At 38.7% G+C, this 17,150-nt stretch overlaps 1 protein-coding gene across 12 annotated transcripts in view; it reads right to left on the bottom strand.

Moving 5' to 3' along the window:
* Nucleotides 1-2,219: 2,219 nt before the first annotated feature.
* Mef2c (myocyte enhancer factor 2C) overlaps nt 2,220-17,150 on the bottom strand; it is a 166,354-nt gene continuing 151,423 nt past the window's right edge. For 9 of the 12 annotated variants that reach the window (XM_076552023.1, XM_076552024.1, XM_076552028.1 and 6 more), the window contains 4 exons: nt 16,281-16,453; nt 13,741-13,870; nt 13,033-13,168; nt 2,220-6,987 (listed from right to left, as the gene is read on the bottom strand). In XM_076552023.1, coding sequence (XP_076408138.1) covers nt 6,666-6,987; nt 13,033-13,168; nt 13,741-13,870; nt 16,281-16,453 — 761 coding nt within the window. In that variant the 3' untranslated portion in view covers nt 2,220-6,665. The remainder of the gene's footprint in view (nt 6,988-13,032; nt 13,169-13,740; nt 13,871-16,280; nt 16,454-17,150) is intronic. The other 3 variants (XM_042261755.2, XM_042261756.2, XM_076552029.1) reach the window with 1 other exon arrangement.

Raw genomic sequence — 17,150 nt, 5'->3', positions numbered from 1 at the left:
CTCCTTCCTCAACAAGCTTACTTACAGGTGTGGCTTCACTATCTTCTCTGCTAGGAACAACCAAAACTATCTTCTGCATTAACTGATACCCTGAGTTTAGGCTTGTATTTATAAGAGTCTCATGGACATAAGTCAAAGTCAACCTGCTGGACACTGAAGTAACTATTGTCTCACAAAGTGATGGCCTCTCTATTTGTGATAACCAGGATCTTAATAATTTAAGTTTAATATGTAAACTTTTAAGATTCTTAATGTAATGTTGCACCAACTGGTAACCTAACATTTTCCGAATTCTGACAACTCTTTCATAAATTAATCAACTGATTGTTTTTTTCTCTTTTAAGACAGGGTCTTTCTTTGTGGCCCTGGCTGGCCTGGAAATAAGCAAGTAGATCAGGTTGGCCTCAAACTCACCAAACTCACAGTGATCCACCTGACTCTGCTTCTTGGAGTGTTGGAATTTAGAGGCACAGGCCTAACACTCATAGTTAACTGATTTTTTTTTGGGGGGGGGACAAAGTTTCTCTGGGTAGTCCTGGCTGTTCTAGAACTCATGTCCTGGAACTATGTAGACCAGGCTGACCTCAAGATCTACCTGCCTCTGCCTCCCAAATGCTGGGATCAAAGGCATGTGCCACCACCACCACGTGTTAATTGAGTCTCTCAACCCACAGGTATGATCGGATCAAGCCCTTAGCTAATCCTCCCACTCTCCCTTCCATCTCTGTTTTCACTCATGCTTTCCCTTGATTGAAACAGAATGGGCTACAACTCCTGAGTATCTGTATCTTGCTCTCCTTGCCGAGTGTCTGGGTATTTGTTGCTTTGTAGGACACCTGGGGCTGGTCATGACTGCAGGGCCCAGTGGGAAGTAAAAAAGTGAGGTTCCTGTTATAAAAGCAGGAAAACCACCGGGCGGTGGTGGCGCACGCCTTTAACCCCAGCACCCGGGAGGCAGGAGGCAGGTGGATCTCTGTGAGTTCGAGGCCAACCAGGTCTACAGAGGGAGATCCAGGACAGGTGCAAAGCTACACAGAGAAACCCTGTCTTGAAACAACAAGAACAACAACAAAAAGCAGGAAATTTTATCTTTTGTTAAAGGTCTTAACACAAATCCTTTCTCTTTTTCTTGTGCGTGTCTGGTTTGCACACATACTCTACTGTCTCACTGCACCTTGCCTGCAGAACACGAGCTCACAGATGACATAATGTGCTCCACAGTGGTGAGAACAGAGCATTAGTGTCAACACAGGGCAGGGCCATGCGTCATGAAGTTGGCCTGCTTGATCTTCCTGAGCTTTTCTTAATCCTTCCCACCTTTCAAAAGGAAAGGAAAGGCTTAGCTAGCTAACCAGATTTCAAAGTGTCTACACTCAGGGGACTGTCCTCTGAAGATGGTCAAGGCCTTCCTCTCTGAGGCTCCTCTGAAAACACTGTCTACCTCCCATTAGTCTGTAAGTTTCCCGGAAGCAGGGGCTCCATCTTCTTGAATCCTGGAAGCTAGCACAGGAGTCACAGACAATTGTTGCTTAGTAAATGTTTGCTGAAAATCAGTTAAAGAGAGTAGCGCTGATTTTGAAGCCATGTGCAAAATTTCCACTGCGGTACCTTTTTTCATTTTTCAGACCAAGAATCGCTGTTAGTGCGAAAATCCAAACTGTCTAATTGCCTGGCAGTGACTCCTTTTTCTCCCTTTCAGTTGCTACACTGACTCATATTGATCTTTAAAGAACACTCATAGGAGAAATTATAATTGGATTATGCTAATTTATATAATCTGTAGTTTTAAGAATATGTGAATCCACTGGTTTACTCAAATATTTATATATAAGCCTATGTTTCCAACTTTTTAACAAGGGTATTTTGATTTAAAAAGGAAGGTCTCTGAAAAACACTTTCTATACATTTTAGTTAAAACAATAATTTATTTCATGGTACGCCTTTCATAAAGACCCTGGGAAATTCTGTCAACAGACAAAGATCTTCATGGAACTACTTTGAGAAAGAAGCTTCCACTTCCCACACTGGCTGAGCACTCCCTTATCTTCAGAACTGTTACCCAATTCACACCTTCCCACACATATCCATCTTTTCATATATTTTGAGCTGAAAACTGAGAAAGCTCATTTGTGCTTGGGGATAAGTTAAAAAAACACGATAAAGTGGAATAAATTTGAACAGCAAAACATTAATTAAAAGAACGCACCACGGACACTGCGTCACTAAGAAAGCCAGTAACTTTACTGAATTGTCTGCAAAATACAAATGATACCTTATTTCCAGCAGGAGAAACTTTGAAAATTTCCCACTTTAATTCACTACAGACAGCTGAATTTCAGTCCCTTGAGATACACAGATGTGGTTTAACTTAGGTATAACATCTTGTCATCTAGTGGCGACAAAGTCCAGCTTATGCCGCTGTGAGCCTCTGTTGGAATACTTGTTGCAAATGCTTGTATGCCCTCATTTACAAGCTATTTTTAATTACTCTCTTTGAATGGAAACAAGTCCTCAGACAAGGAAAAAGAAGAAAAATGATACAGCAAACCATCTGAAGCAATCCAAGTCCTCTGCCTACAGTGACCCGGGTCTGTTTGCTGCCAGAGTACACCGCTGCATTCAAACACAACAGGATCCATCCCTTAGCGAACCTCCTTGAATTAAACTGAGGTATTAATCAATTTGAGGTATGAACAGGGAAGGCGAAATGCAATACCCGATTATGAAAATAACCAAAATGGACAAATTTAATGCAGAAGCTATGTGGCTTGGATTGCTCCACATCTTTGGTTAAAACATAGTAAGAAAAGCCTTTAATTACATCTGTAGTCTGAAGCAGTCTAACAGACACCAGTATTCAAGCAATCTTCAAAAGATCTGTAGCGTCAGGAAATTAGCGCCACACAAGTGACGACACCGTAGCAGATGGCACAAATGAGAACAGATGAAGTATGCCATGCTTAGGCAACAGCCTTTATTGAAGGTTCAAGTGGCTTCTTCAAAAAAATTTTTTAAAGAAAGAAATACAAAGCATTTACTCTCTGGGGGAAAAAAAAACAAGTGAAGGGATCGAGGGAGCAAAAACGGTATCTCTAAGGTAAAGGGTAAGTATGCCAAAAAACAAACAGAGAGGTGAGAGAGGGCAGACATGCTTTTAGAAAGTGTATTGGGATTTGTTTTGCAGTTCTCACTTTAGTTAACCTTTAAATGATCTAAAGATGACAAGCATTTTCATATTCATCATTACAAAACGTGAAATTCCACCTTTAGGAAAAAATAAGCCATTTTACTAAAAAACACAATTTTAAAAAAGGTTGAAATAAACAGCCTCCACACATCAATGCGTACAGTATACAGGTTGTGCAGCTCACACAGACTGCAACACCATCACCAGTATTTGTTCAGCTTACTGTCACCAAAACTCTGTTAAAATAGGATTAGGTGTAACAATACTTGCAGCCATGTGAGACGCCACTTACAGTTTTCCTACTTGCGATGATGAATGTTGTCTAAAATGCTACTACTCTAGGCCAGGTAATGTCAAATAATAATCCCTCAGAGCTCTGCTCCAGACCCCTGGATACAAAGGACTTTCCGTGATTAAAAACCATACTTGATTTGCAGATACAATAAGTGGTGAGTTACAGAAAAGGCAGAAGCGTAAAGATAGACAGATAAACAGTGACTGTTCATAGAATGTGACTGGCCACAATAAAAATTGTGCTTCTCATTGAATCCTCTTTAAAAATTCTTCGATTATCCCTTCGCTATCTGCTACTGCTTTGAAATCAGTAGTGGGAAGGAGGCGACTGGCGTCCATTTTCAAGTGAGTCTGTTCTTCTGGAGTTTGTAAAAAACTATGGTCAGAACTGCTATAATAAATAGCGGAGGCCTCTGCTGGCACGTTAGCTTACTCTATCTTTAGCATTAGAAACTCATGTTTGCTTTGTTGCCGAGGCAAATGGCAGGTAAAAATTCAATATGGCTATTTCTTCATATTTTTATATGACCCTTTCCCACCCACTGGCAAGATTCTATTGATACTGATAAACAAATGCATTTTGAAATGACAAAGAACATTTGTGATATGCTTGCATATTTAATACATATTAAGTTATAAACATGAATCATCAGGATGGAATTAAGTCTAGAGTGAAGTAATGACTGATGTTTTTTTTCACTTCATGTGCATGTTTGTGTGCACACACAAACATTCGAACAGGTATATAGATAACCATATTTGTAGGGATGATTTCCTGTTTTTCCTCTGCATAAATACTACTCTTCATGTTCCATGGATACCTTTAGTAGTGGGATATATATGAAATGATCAATGTCTTTACTTTGTTTTAAATATATAAAACATTACTACAAGGCAGGCTAGCATCCTATACGGATACAACCAAAGGTGCATCGTGGTCTAATTATGGATTGCAGATCAAGTTAAGAAAAATATAGCCTCGTTAATAAGGTCTTTTGGCTTCTGCCACCCAGCGGCAGCCTTTTACAGTGAGAAACACATAGCAACTATGCAGGTAAAAGGAAATAAAAAACACTGGATGAACATGTCCTACACATAATCTAGCAGAACTGATATTACCATATTCTTTGCTCTGCTTGTCAGTATTGATGACTGGAGATGAATCGACAGATCTTCACATTCCAAGAGAAGGAAATAATTTCCTAGCCTGAAATATCACTTAAACACTATATATTGATTCTTTATGGCACTCACTTTTAAAGGGTCTGAAAATTAATCCCTTGCACACAAATATTAGACAAGAGTTAAATTATCTTGAAAATTAAAAAAAGGGACATAGAGAAGTTTTTTAATGGGATTTCTTGAAATGGCTATTAAATCTCTTTATTGAAGGAAGAGTAGATGACATGCATGCTTTGTGCAGAAGTGACATTGGGGGTCCTGCCACACCAGGTTGTCCAACAGTCCTATACTGCTGACAAGAGTGTTATAGGTCAGTTAAAATCATGAGGGTGGATGACAAGTAACCATCTCTTTAGCTGTTTCCCTTCTTTCTAGCACCCAGTCTTTCACATTTTTCTTCTACAGAAATCTGTAACTTATCCACCAAGTAAACTCACATCTCTTGTTCCTAGGGCCTGACTTGCAGGACATGTGACCCAACACAGCTTCTTACTCTGGGCATATTTCTAAGAAACATCAAATTCAAGGCTGAACATGAACTATGTAAATTTAGAATATGGGCAAGTTAGGATATGAACTTACTGAATTCCAAGATGCGTGGTGAAATGGAGAGATCTGAAAGGGGCCCTGCTTTTGATAAAATGCAAAAAAAAAAAAAATAGTTTGAAAGAAACCAATTAGTATATACAATGGATGTCAGTTGACCCAGTAATTTGTTGACATTTTAAAAACAATTTAGGATGTTGCAATGTAATATGTTCTAACCCCACAGGTTATCCTTTTGACAGCTGATCTCAAACTTATAAAATGTATGCAGAGTAAAAGAAATCAGAAAGAAAATAGTTACTCAAATGTGCAACTGCACAAATATGCCCCCCTCCCGCTATTAAGAAAACAAAACTTCTGCCATTACCATAATATTATATATATATTAGAAAGCTATACACAAGCATGTTAATTTCACAGATTTTTAAAAGATTCTTAATATTTTATATAATTAGAAATACACATTTCAAAAACAAAACTTCTACAAAGAGAAAACAGTTATCTTGGTTAGCAAAGCATGGAGTTCCTCATGGCTTGGGTAGTGCTTTCTATACAAAAAGTCCTCTGTGGGTTTTTACAGGACTGTTTAAAATATTAGCGAAGCTATTGAGGGGAAAAAACACATTTTGGCTTAAGTAAACTACAAAAAGCCACAAATGCTTTGCAAACTCTTTCTTACCTTTTATATGAAAATAAGCAAAATGTAATGTACATATTTTTATATTTTTTATTTAATAAGAGATGCAGACCCAGATTTATTTATTTAATTAAATACGTTAGCTCTCAAACGCCACACTGTTTTTTTTGTTTTGTTTTGTTTTTTTGTTTTTTTTTTTGTCTTTGTTTTTTCTTTTTTTCTTTTCTTTTCTTTTAAAGTAGGTATGGTCCTCTTTGAATGGTTTCTGATCCTTTTGAATGAGTGCCATACGCCAATGATATGCCTGCAGGTTTGTGAGCGTCCTCGGGATGTTAGGTGGCCGGGCATGTTCCTAACGCTTACCAATGGCCACCCCTTGCCGGGTCTGTCCAAACATCTATACATTTTTCTATATGTTGCATAACAGCTGCTCTCTTTCAGTAAAGATCTGCCGCTTTTGGCAAATGCTTCCTTTTGTCTATTTACATGTAAATAACGTTGACCCTGCAACATGACACTATCTATTGTAACATACATTTTGCAAAGGAGCACAACAGTGAAGAGAAGTTAGCCTTAAAATCTATTTTGTACAAGTGTTCTGTTGTACAACTCAAGTGCTAAGCTTATCTCAGCATTTCTGTTTATCTTTATACTGTATCACTGAGGCAATTTAAAAGTACTTTTACAAAACAGAGTACCTGACGGTTTTTTTTTTTTTCCACACACGGCACATATAATGCATATCGACCCCCCTTCCCCATTAAGGTATAGCACACACACACACTGCAAGAAAAAAAAAACTATTAAGTAATAATGTGATCATGTCGCCCATCCTTCAGAGAGCCGCATGCGCTTGACTGAGGGACTTTCCCTTTCGTCCGGCGAAGGTCTGGTGAGTCCAATGGGGGAGTGGAATTCGTTCCGGTGATCCTCTCGGTCGCTCCCATCGTAGGAACTGCTGCAGCTGCTCAAGCTGTCAACAGGAGACCTCCCCGCCTCGTGGCGCGTGTGTTGTGGGTATCTCGAAGGGGTGGTGGTACGGTCTCTAGGAGGAGAAACAGGTTCTGACTTGATGTTGAGGCTTTGAGTAGAAGGCAGGGAGAGATTTGAACTCTGAGATAAATGAGTGCTAGTGCAAGCTCTGTAGGAGGAAAGGAAACCCAGTTACAGATGGAGGAGGCCTGCAGGCCCCAGGAACTCACATTACAAACATATCAGCTTAACGACTTGCATACACTCCAGTGCACGCCCAGAGTGAGAAGCGCAGTTAGGCACTGAGGGCTGTCGCTGCCTAGAGCAGTTGAGAATGCCTCTGCCTGGTAGTTAACACTCTACTTAACTGGCCCAGGCCTCACGAATTATCTGTCGCCCCTAAGAGACTCTGAAACCATATAGACTGCCTTTTCATAAAGGTTTAAGACATGATACAAGAGTCTTCATGGAATTTTCTCTGTATGATTTCCAATCTTTCATTTTCTAAGCCTTGGGGGATGGTGCTTGGTTTTGAACCAGGCTTTCTTGGTTTACTAATGCCTGTGTTGTTTTGAAAAACTGATATTGATATAAGCTCTCTCTCCTTTCAATTAATATTCCCATACAAGTGGAGTTATACAGTACTAAGGGAAAGTGAACAGTTTGAATTTCAAATGATAGAACATATCAGATGTTATAGAATAAATATATATCTTATGTAAAGCTTGAGAGAGCAAAGGAGGGGAAAAGGACTGAGTATTACCTACAAAAAATTTAAATACTGTTTTAAAAACATCTCACTGAAACTGATGCAAAACTGGACTTTCTTATCTTTTGCAGTTGTATGGGATAAAAATCTTGTCTGTAGTCTTGATTCCTCTAACCTTACTCTGGCTAAGCAGTAGTAATGATGGGGTACTTAGGGCCACTCCTTTTATTTATAACTAATATTATTTGGTGAATCTGTTGTTTCTTAAGGAATGGAAGTGTGCTATTACTATGATGCTAATCCTTACTGATTTCCAAAGAGTGTTTCCTGAGAGACTTTAGACATGATATTCTGGAGAGAGAAGCATTAAGCCTTTAAGTGGAGCTTGGCAATCACTGACTTGGATCAGGGCAAACTGTGGTCACCTTGCATCAACTTTAAGATGTCTGTGTTCTTGTTCCTGCATTCTGATTGCATTGACATCCACACTTAGAGACAAGGTGACCCAACTACAGTGTCGAGAGAGTACAGCAGTCGCTTTAACTGAGGGGTACTCACAGAAAATAATTATCTGCACAGACACACAGATTTTAAACAATAGAAAGGAAGCCTACCTATTCATGTATGTAAGCATACTGCTTCCTAATGGGGAGAACTAGATGTGTCTTTCTGAGCAGGGAAACAATGTGAGCATATTTCAGAGAAAACTGGAATAACTCGGGGCTGGCCTTTCGGGAGATGTGATATGGGTTTAGGATGCACAGAGATATAAAATTAGTTAGAAACGAGTTTATCATTGAGTAATGTTTTATACAAAAGCACCACCTACTGGCAAGGAATTACTTTCCCCTTATTAATAGATGAGCTAACATGGAGGACAACGTAAAGAGAATTCTCTGCTGCTTTAATCAGCCCTTCTTTGGCCCTCCGACCACTCAGACCAAGATCCCAATCCCAGTGCACATGGTTTTCAATCTCAGTTTATTCATGGAACTATTTATCTGAAGCTTATTATTTTAGTTTGTATTAATTCTCTAATTTTCTAAGACTTTTAATTAAATCATCTTTAAATCAAGAATAAATTGAGATGGGGGCAGGAAAAACACCTGTATTTCAAAGGCTCCATAATGGTTGACAATTTTTTACTGGTTCAAAGTTTTTTAATGATTCATTTTGATGTTTGAGGAAATCCTCTTTTGATTTCTGGAAGAAAGAGTTTTCCTGGCTCTGGGTAAGAAAAACCATTTCACTAATGTTTAATTAAATGCTTCTGCTATGGATCATACAAGTGCTTAATAATGAATGTCAATCAGGAGCCTGGAAATGACACATCAATAAATACTTTTCTTCATTCTTTGACATTTAACTTTCATTTCTCTAAACATAGTAGGATGGGAAACTTCTAAAAACTTGGTGAGTTGGGTCATATAGGTAACTTATCTACATAAATTAAATTCAAAGTAGTATGAGCAAAATGATGTTTCTTTAATGTCATCTGAAAGATGAACTATCCTTTTATTTGCTTCAGTTCCCAATATCAATGGCCACGTATAAGTTTAGCTGCATCTTGTTCCCCAAAAAAGACGGAACGACTTTTGGTGATTCTTTTCTCTAACCGGAACCATGTATCTGGTGGTGGGATTTCCTTTGCCACTAAATGTACGCACAAGCTTGTTCTGAGCTGTGTAGTTGTGGAGACTGAATCTACAGGAAAGGGATATAAATGGTCTCTTAGTCTCAGCTTCATTTCACTGGAGCACAGAATGCAACATGGAGCGGCTAATCTCTGCCATCAAAGAAGGGCTTTCTCCACAAGAAAAAGCAGCATTCACATCATTCAGCTGTACATATGCTAGTCTGTTCTTGAGAACAAAATACAGCCATAGACAATTGTGAGATGCTACAGGTGTGAGTGGGCAAGAAAGAGGTAGGAGGTGAGGCGGGGAGGGGTCAGGTGTGTAGGGTACCTTTTCAGGTCCTCTTTGCTAACTCCAATCCACTACACAGGGTTTTAAGCTGAGAAAACTACTCTTTCTCCAAGTCATTCAGAAATAAAATATGGATAGTTTTATGTAAGTTCCTCTTACTCTATCACCTTGAGAAAATTAGGTTTCCCTACTACATTTATCATTTTTTTCCCTCTGTGAAATAGAGTCTCATTTTGTATGCCAGGCTGGCCTCAAACTTTTAATCCTCGTGTCTCGGTCTCCCAGATGTTGGAATTATTGTGTACATCAGGATCATCTGAGCCTGATTTTTTTAAAAGATTCCTTTTATTTTTATTTATGTGTGTATGTGTATGTCTCTGTGAGTTTGTGCATGTGTGTTGAGGGTTCCTGGTGGGGGGCAAGAAGAGGACATTGGATTTTCTGGAGCTAGCCTTGCAGGTAGTTGTGAACCACCTGACTTGAGTGTCCTGGGTCTTCTGCATGACCAGTCACACTTTGAGCTGCTAAGCCATCCTCTCTCCAGCCTCTGAGCCTCACCTCTTTTTGCCCCTGGAGGCTGGGTTTCACACTGTAGCTCTGACTGACCTGAAACTTACTATGTAGAGCAGAATAAGACTGGAACCACACACAGCCCATGGAGCCTAACTTTTAAAAGTAATCTCTGTTTAGTCTTTCTCTCCCCGTCTCTCGGTATGTATTGAGTACTCTCATCAACAAAGGGATGGGCAGACTTCCAGGAAACAGGTTGTCATTTTCTAGCCAGCAATCAAAAGAGGGCCTAAAGGTCAAGGGTTGTGTCTCTAAAATGGTGAGTCCCTTTACCGGAAATGTCTCTTCCTACATACAATTAGTGTATGCTTCTTGTCTAACTTTGTTATACAAAATAGACACTACATAGTGTCTCAAGCCTGGCCTTGCAGACAGTGCTGGAAGGGACCAAGTGGACACCTTTGTTTTCATGGACAAATAGGAGAGTTCTATTACACTTTGTTATTTTGAGAGAACTACAGTAGTCGTTTTAGAATTCTGAAAGTCTTGACTTTGGTAGAGGTAAAAATCTATCCCATTCTGTGCTTAAAATATAGTACCTACCTAAAAAAAATGAGCCCTAAGCACAAATCTGTGAGACCCTTTGACTTGGAAAACATACCAATCCTTTTACCTGATTCATTCTCTAAGGCTAGTGGTTCTCAACCTTCCTACTGCTGCACCTCTTTAATACAGCTCCTCATGTTGTGGTGACCTCAATCACAATATTATTTCATTGCTACTTCAAAATTGTAATTTTGTTATGGGTATGAATCATAATGTAAATATATGATATGCAGGATATCTGATACACGACCCCCCAAAAGGAGTTTCGACCCACAGGTTGAGAACCGCTGCTCTAAGGAATTAAGGCAGTCCATATACTTTATTTTACATACAAGTAATAAGTTGGGGTTTTCTACAGAACAGTATGTGAGAAGATGAGGTAGCTTATCTGAAGATACCTTATCAACAGCTGCTGTGAGAGAGGATGAGGGAGATGGTATACGGTGACAGAGGAGGAGGGGGCAGGGGCTGGTGCTGACTGAGGGCTGTAAAGGCTTGTTCAGCCTATCAATGTGAGGGGTCTGGGAATGATTAAGTACAACTGCAGCTCATAGACTAAATTCAAATATTATGCAAAGAAGATTTGGTTTTGAAAGAAAAAGGGGGATCCTTGGCTGATGGAATTCAGTTTTCCTTTATTCTTGGGGTGCCACTCATTCTCTTCTCGCTTAAGGGTAGTAGAGAATTATGTTTTCCCCATGTGATAGGTTTTTAAATTGTGTGTATGGTCAAAATAACAAATATGTATAGACCCTCATAATTAAAAATGATCTGGCATCATTCATAAGCAAAAAGAAGAATGGTATTCAAATGAAATGACACGACTTCTTGTATTACGTATTTGTTTGTTCTATGTATGTGCAAGTGCGTGTCTACCCAGAGCAGTTGATTCTCTTTCTCCACGGGAGTCCCAGACATCAAAGTTAGGCTGTCAAGGTTGCTAATGAGGTTTTGTGACAAGCACCTTTAGCCATTGAGACATCTGGCTTGTCATTATGTGGCTTTTTGACATAGATAATACCTTGTTGGGGGGATGGAATTTAGTGTTATGATGGATGAATTTTGTGAAAAATTAGATGAACAGTTGCCTTTATTGTTGACAAGTAGTAGGTCAGTACAATGCTGTGTATGTATGTATATATAAAATTGTCTGGGTAGTATTATGTACTTAGTGATAATTTCCAGAAAAAGCTATTGCATCTAGAATTTACCTATATAATTAGTGCTGGAGGGAAAATTTAAATGCCATAAGAAGAACACTGTTGACCAACATTTCATACATCTTTAATGGCAGTACCCTTTCAAGAAAGCACAGCCACAATACCATGTGAATTTGTCTAATTGTGCACATGAAGGGTAGATTTTCAGTGACAGTGATTTGTCAGTGGAACGGCCACAGCAAGCGACTCTTGAATGGTATTTTAGAACTCTGATCTACGTTACATCAATACCAAATGAAATGCTGTGGGGGAGGGGAGAGGAGAAGCCAGGAACAGTGAAGTTATAGTACCAGCTAATGACTTGTATTTGAATCAATAGACCTTCCTGGGCATTCAGATACAAAACTAGTTAAATAATATTACTAACTTGTAACTAAAATGGCTCAATAGAAAACTGAAAGTGGTATGGGTATGTAGGATGTTTCTAAAATATAAAAATTCATTTTTAAGTTGTTATGTCCTATTTGTTTTCTAAGACTAACTGAATTCTGTAATTATTATTTCAAATTAAAATGTGGTGCCTGGTTTAATTGCTACAAGATAGAGTGTAAATTGTGGATTCAGGGCATTTTAGAGTTTGAGTTTCTCCATAGATAAATGACAGAAGTCATTTCTATGACAAAGATGCATCTCAAAGCTACCACAAGGGGGCAGAAAGATACATACTTTGACCAGAGAACAACGATTTTTATACTCAAATTCAGTAATTAGTATTGCATGTGTTAATTAGTATTTGTGCACATATTTTAATACAATGGATATAACTAGACAACTATACTATGAATACATTATACATATTTAAAGCCTACATAGAAATTCAACAGTTGTTGCTATGAACATTAGGTTCACATTAGGGGAAATTATGTAGTTTGTGCTAAGTGAGAAACTCAGCTCAAAAAAATGTAAAGAATTATAACTATAAATACTTTCAAAATTTCCAAAAAAACCCCCTAACCCTGCAGAAATCTAATCCAAACCTCCATCACTGACAGAATGTTAGAAGGAAACAGAGTCTCACACATGAAGGAAAGACTGTACCTAAATATTAGTGCCTCACATTCATGCAAAAAAACATGTGAAGTGATATTTAAGCTATTTGAAACATGTGATCTGAAAGTGTCTTTCACAGAGGTTCAATTTTATGCCCTTTAGTGGACACGAAAGCACATTGTTAAAGACAGGCCTTCATCATTTAAAAACACCATCTCTGGTTAGGACAGAAAGACGTAAATACTGCTTACCCCAACTGACTGAGGGCAGATGGTGGCATGCTATGTAGGTGCTGCTGCTGCCAGCCGGTTACTGAGCCCAGGTGAAGCGCACTGGCAGTGTTGAAGCCAGAGAGAGACGACAGGTCTGCACTGCTCAGGGAGTACTCTAGAGGAAGAGGAAGGAGAGCAAGAGAAACACTTAGTTTGGAAACTGTCCAATGGCAAACAAAATTCAACATTTTCAATTCCAAAAACACCGAGTCAAAGATTTTGATTTGAGGAAAGAAGAAAATAAAACACCAGGGATCATTTTAATTTAAAAAGAAGAATTTTATTCACCCAAGTAAGGATTTCACAAAAGGTTTAAAGTAGTAGACCCTGCAATTATAGCTTATTATACTAACTTTGTTTAAAAGTGTAAAGTATGCACATGTTTTACGGTCTAGAATTTTTTTCTCATTTAAAAATCTCAATAAAGTGAGCTTTCTATTACACTAAAGAAATAGTAGCTCGATGTCCTTGACATTTTGAATTCACTTTGGGTGAATAAAACTTCCAGGCACTCAGAAAAGAGCACTGTAGACAATCACTTTGCCTTAGGAAAGCATAAGTAATGGTACAGTACATTCTGGACCCAGGCACCACACAAGCTCCCTACAGGGTAAAGAACATAACTTTTAAAATATGCTTTTTAAAGAAGTGTTTACTGTAATATTTGCACATAGCAAAGCTACTCACCAGTACCATATGTTGTTGAAATGGCTGATGGATATCCTCCCATTCCTTGTCCTGGTAAAGTAGGAGTTGCTACGGAAACCACTGGAGTAGCCAATGACTGAGCCGACTGGGAGTTATTTATCCTTTGATTCTTTTAAAGTAAATAAAAGGACATTATTGATGGCAGATTTTAAAAAGTTAAAAATATTAGGTCTCACTATTAGTTTTTCACATAAAGAAATAAGTTGCTACAAAGCTCGTGAAATTAATCATTTAACATGTGTCTCTATGAACTCTGCCAACCCTATCATTTACAATCCTTCAAGAGACCAGCTGTTGCCATAGTAACCCATTACATCAGTATCTCCTAGGCAACTGAACTAGTAACAAGTACCATAGCTTTATTATGGGTAAAAACAGACTATGTTGAGAACTGATGAAATATGTATACTGTACTGCTATTGTTTCAGTTTTTATTCAAATGCAAATTAAAAAATTAAAATCAACCACGGTGGGTTTTATGATCAGTTAGTTCTATATGCAGCCGAGCTGACAGAGATGGGGGTCATGTTACATTCTGACCAGCAGGTGGTGCTCTGGCCACTTTCTTCAGCTTCTAAACTTCCTCAAAAAGATGGCAAAGTAGCTAAAGCCAGTAATTAACTCCTTATAACAAGGAGGTGAAAGATGCATTCACTTAGAATAATGGTATTTTAAATCTTGAAAAATAAGCATTTTACTGCTCGATAACTCAAGAAATATTTTTTTGCGTTTGGATTTTAGAGAAAGTTCAGTCTTAAAACATTTAAAAAATGGCCTCTAGTTAAAAAAGGTAGGGAAGGGGGGAAAGGCCCACAAGAACCAGATGATCTTTTTCACCAGTCAGTGACCCTAGAAACTAATGATGCTTAAGCATAATCAATATTGTCATTCAGTAAGGTAAATTTTAAAATCTGTCCATTTGAACACAGCTAGCACCCTACACTGAAGTAGTTTTGTTATCGTCCTGAACGGTGCCCTCCAAGGAAACATTCTTACCACTTACCAGCAGCAGGTCCACATCCTCAGACTGAGAGCATGGGGAAGGAGTTTATTAATTAGTGTATGTAAATATTTATAACTGTGAAAAATCTTTTCAACAAAACGAGAAGCACCCCTTGACAGACACAACAATTTAAGCGGTTTTACACACCACACTCCAAAGACAACTCCTAACAAAGGCATTCTTTGTTTCCCTTAGTGAGATGCTGGTCTCGAACGGGAAGGCAGTCTATCTGGGTTTCAGCACAGGTCAGTGTCTCCATGTTCATTATTTCACCACCAAATTCTGATTTAAAGAAAAGGACTGTACTTTATACCTACTTGCTAGAGGGAAGGGAGGGGGTCACACCTGATAACCAGGGAGAGACATGACCTGCCAATTGCAGAATCTTTGGGAATGCACCAGTTTTAAGGGATGTGGAATAAATCTGCTGAGAGACATTGCTTGCCATGCCTGGCCCTCATCGACTGTATCACCGTGGGAGGTTTTATTTATTATATCCAGTCTTTTCTAAAGGGAATGTCACATATTATTTGATTTTGGCTAGATACTCAAAAATGAATATAATAATAATAATCAGTCCACAGGACTATTTTACTCCTAAGCATGCCACAGAGCAGAGCATTCTAAAAAACAGAAAGAAATATTTGTAGAATAATTTAAATCTGTCTACTAAATCTTTGTTATAAATGTTCTCACTGGTAAGCACTGCTGATTTGGAGAACACTCTACTTGTAATCTGTCTATCTATCTGTCTGTCTGTCTATCTATCTATCTTTGTTTTTGAGTTTGATACCACAATATTCTTTCCATCTTAGGTATGAGTCTCATGAGCAAGAAATGATACAGCATGTGAATTTTATATATGCTTAGGTCTATATTTTATATTTCTATATTTTCCCTTAAAAGCACATCACAACATTTTTTGATATAAAATGTAACATTGGTTCTCAGATTTTCTTGGGTTTTAACACAGCTTGCTTGGGGGAGTTAGTAATTTTCATTAAGTATGTATATGCAAAGATGAGCTGAGACAATGTTAAGGCATATGACATACTAGATATTAAATAAGTGATACATAAGAAGGAGATTTCCAATTAATGTAAGACATTTCATTTAGGAATCAGGGAAAGCGTTTTTCACTGTTAGCATCCCGAGAACACAAATAGCTCAACAATGTGAAACTACTTCCACGGAGCTCTTCATAATTACTCTTCCTATGGGCTGTGATCTGATCTGCGGTAGAACTGCTTTTCTAACTATAAACTTAGAGCCTTAGGAAGAACTGCTTTTTCATATTCCAGAAAAACAACCCTGATGAAGAGTTTATTGGATTTCTTTTAATATAGAAAAAGAAAATGCAAAATCAGCCCCTTCAATAGGATTAAAAGCACCATTCACCAATAGTGTTAATTTTCTGGGGTGACATAAGAAATTCCTATGTCAACAAACAATAACAGCAAAGCACATCCAGACAAGCTCTCATCAACACGTATTAAGGACAGAAGTTGGGCATTACCACTGATGGCATGGTGTTCTTGCTGCCTGGTGGAATAAGAACTCGGAGATCTGGCTTCCGATTATTCATCCCTAGATTCATAGGGGGAGGAGATTTGGCTTGGATATTCTTGTTCAAGTTACCAGGTGAGACCAGCAGACCTGGTGAGTTTCGGGGGTTGCCATATCCATTCCCTGTTAATACAAAACAGTGACAGAACTCAGGGAAGAATCTAGATTCGAGCATGCTTTGAAAGAACAGCCTGGAAGAGAATAAAAGAGAACACTTAACAGTGAGCCATTGCTAGGAACACATGAAAGCTCATAGGCTGACTGATTTACCCTCTTCGTGACAGGCAGCAACCTAGTTAATTGTTTCATATACCTCTGAAAGAATATTAAAAACTTTTTCTGTGAGAAGAGAGCGAATCTTTGTTAACTTGATCAGAAATCTGCATATCATATGCTTTTTTTTCCTATTAAGTTTTTCTCCCCCGGAAGAAAGTCAGACAGCCAGTTCAGGATCTAAGAAAAGCACAGAATTGGTCCTGCACTTTAATTGACTAGTTTGGCGGAGGCGGGTCGGAGTGACTCACTCTTTCAGTTTGTTGGTTTGGGTTTTATTCTGTGTGTCTGTGCATCCTTCGATGAAGAAGGGACAAGGCAGCAAGGCTGTAATTTCTAGGGCAGGCTGGGGGAGGGGAAGCTGCATCCACATTTTGCTGTTCAGTCTCCTTGGCTCTAAGTGAATGCTCACCATGGCCTCCCTTGCATCTGGCTTACCCTTCTCACCAAGTTCAGCACACAGCCTGAAGCCTGGCACGATTTCCTGCTCATGAAAATCTTCAAAAGTGACAGTCCACGGGCACCGGAACTATGATGCCCCCAGTGA

The sequence above is a fragment of the Peromyscus maniculatus genome, chromosome 15, assembly GCF_049852395.1.
Source record: "Peromyscus maniculatus bairdii isolate BWxNUB_F1_BW_parent chromosome 15, HU_Pman_BW_mat_3.1, whole genome shotgun sequence".
Lineage (NCBI taxonomy): Eukaryota > Metazoa > Chordata > Mammalia > Rodentia > Cricetidae > Peromyscus > Peromyscus maniculatus.
The sequence above is the reverse complement of the archived record's forward strand: the minus strand, read 5'-3'. Positions and strand labels throughout refer to the sequence as shown.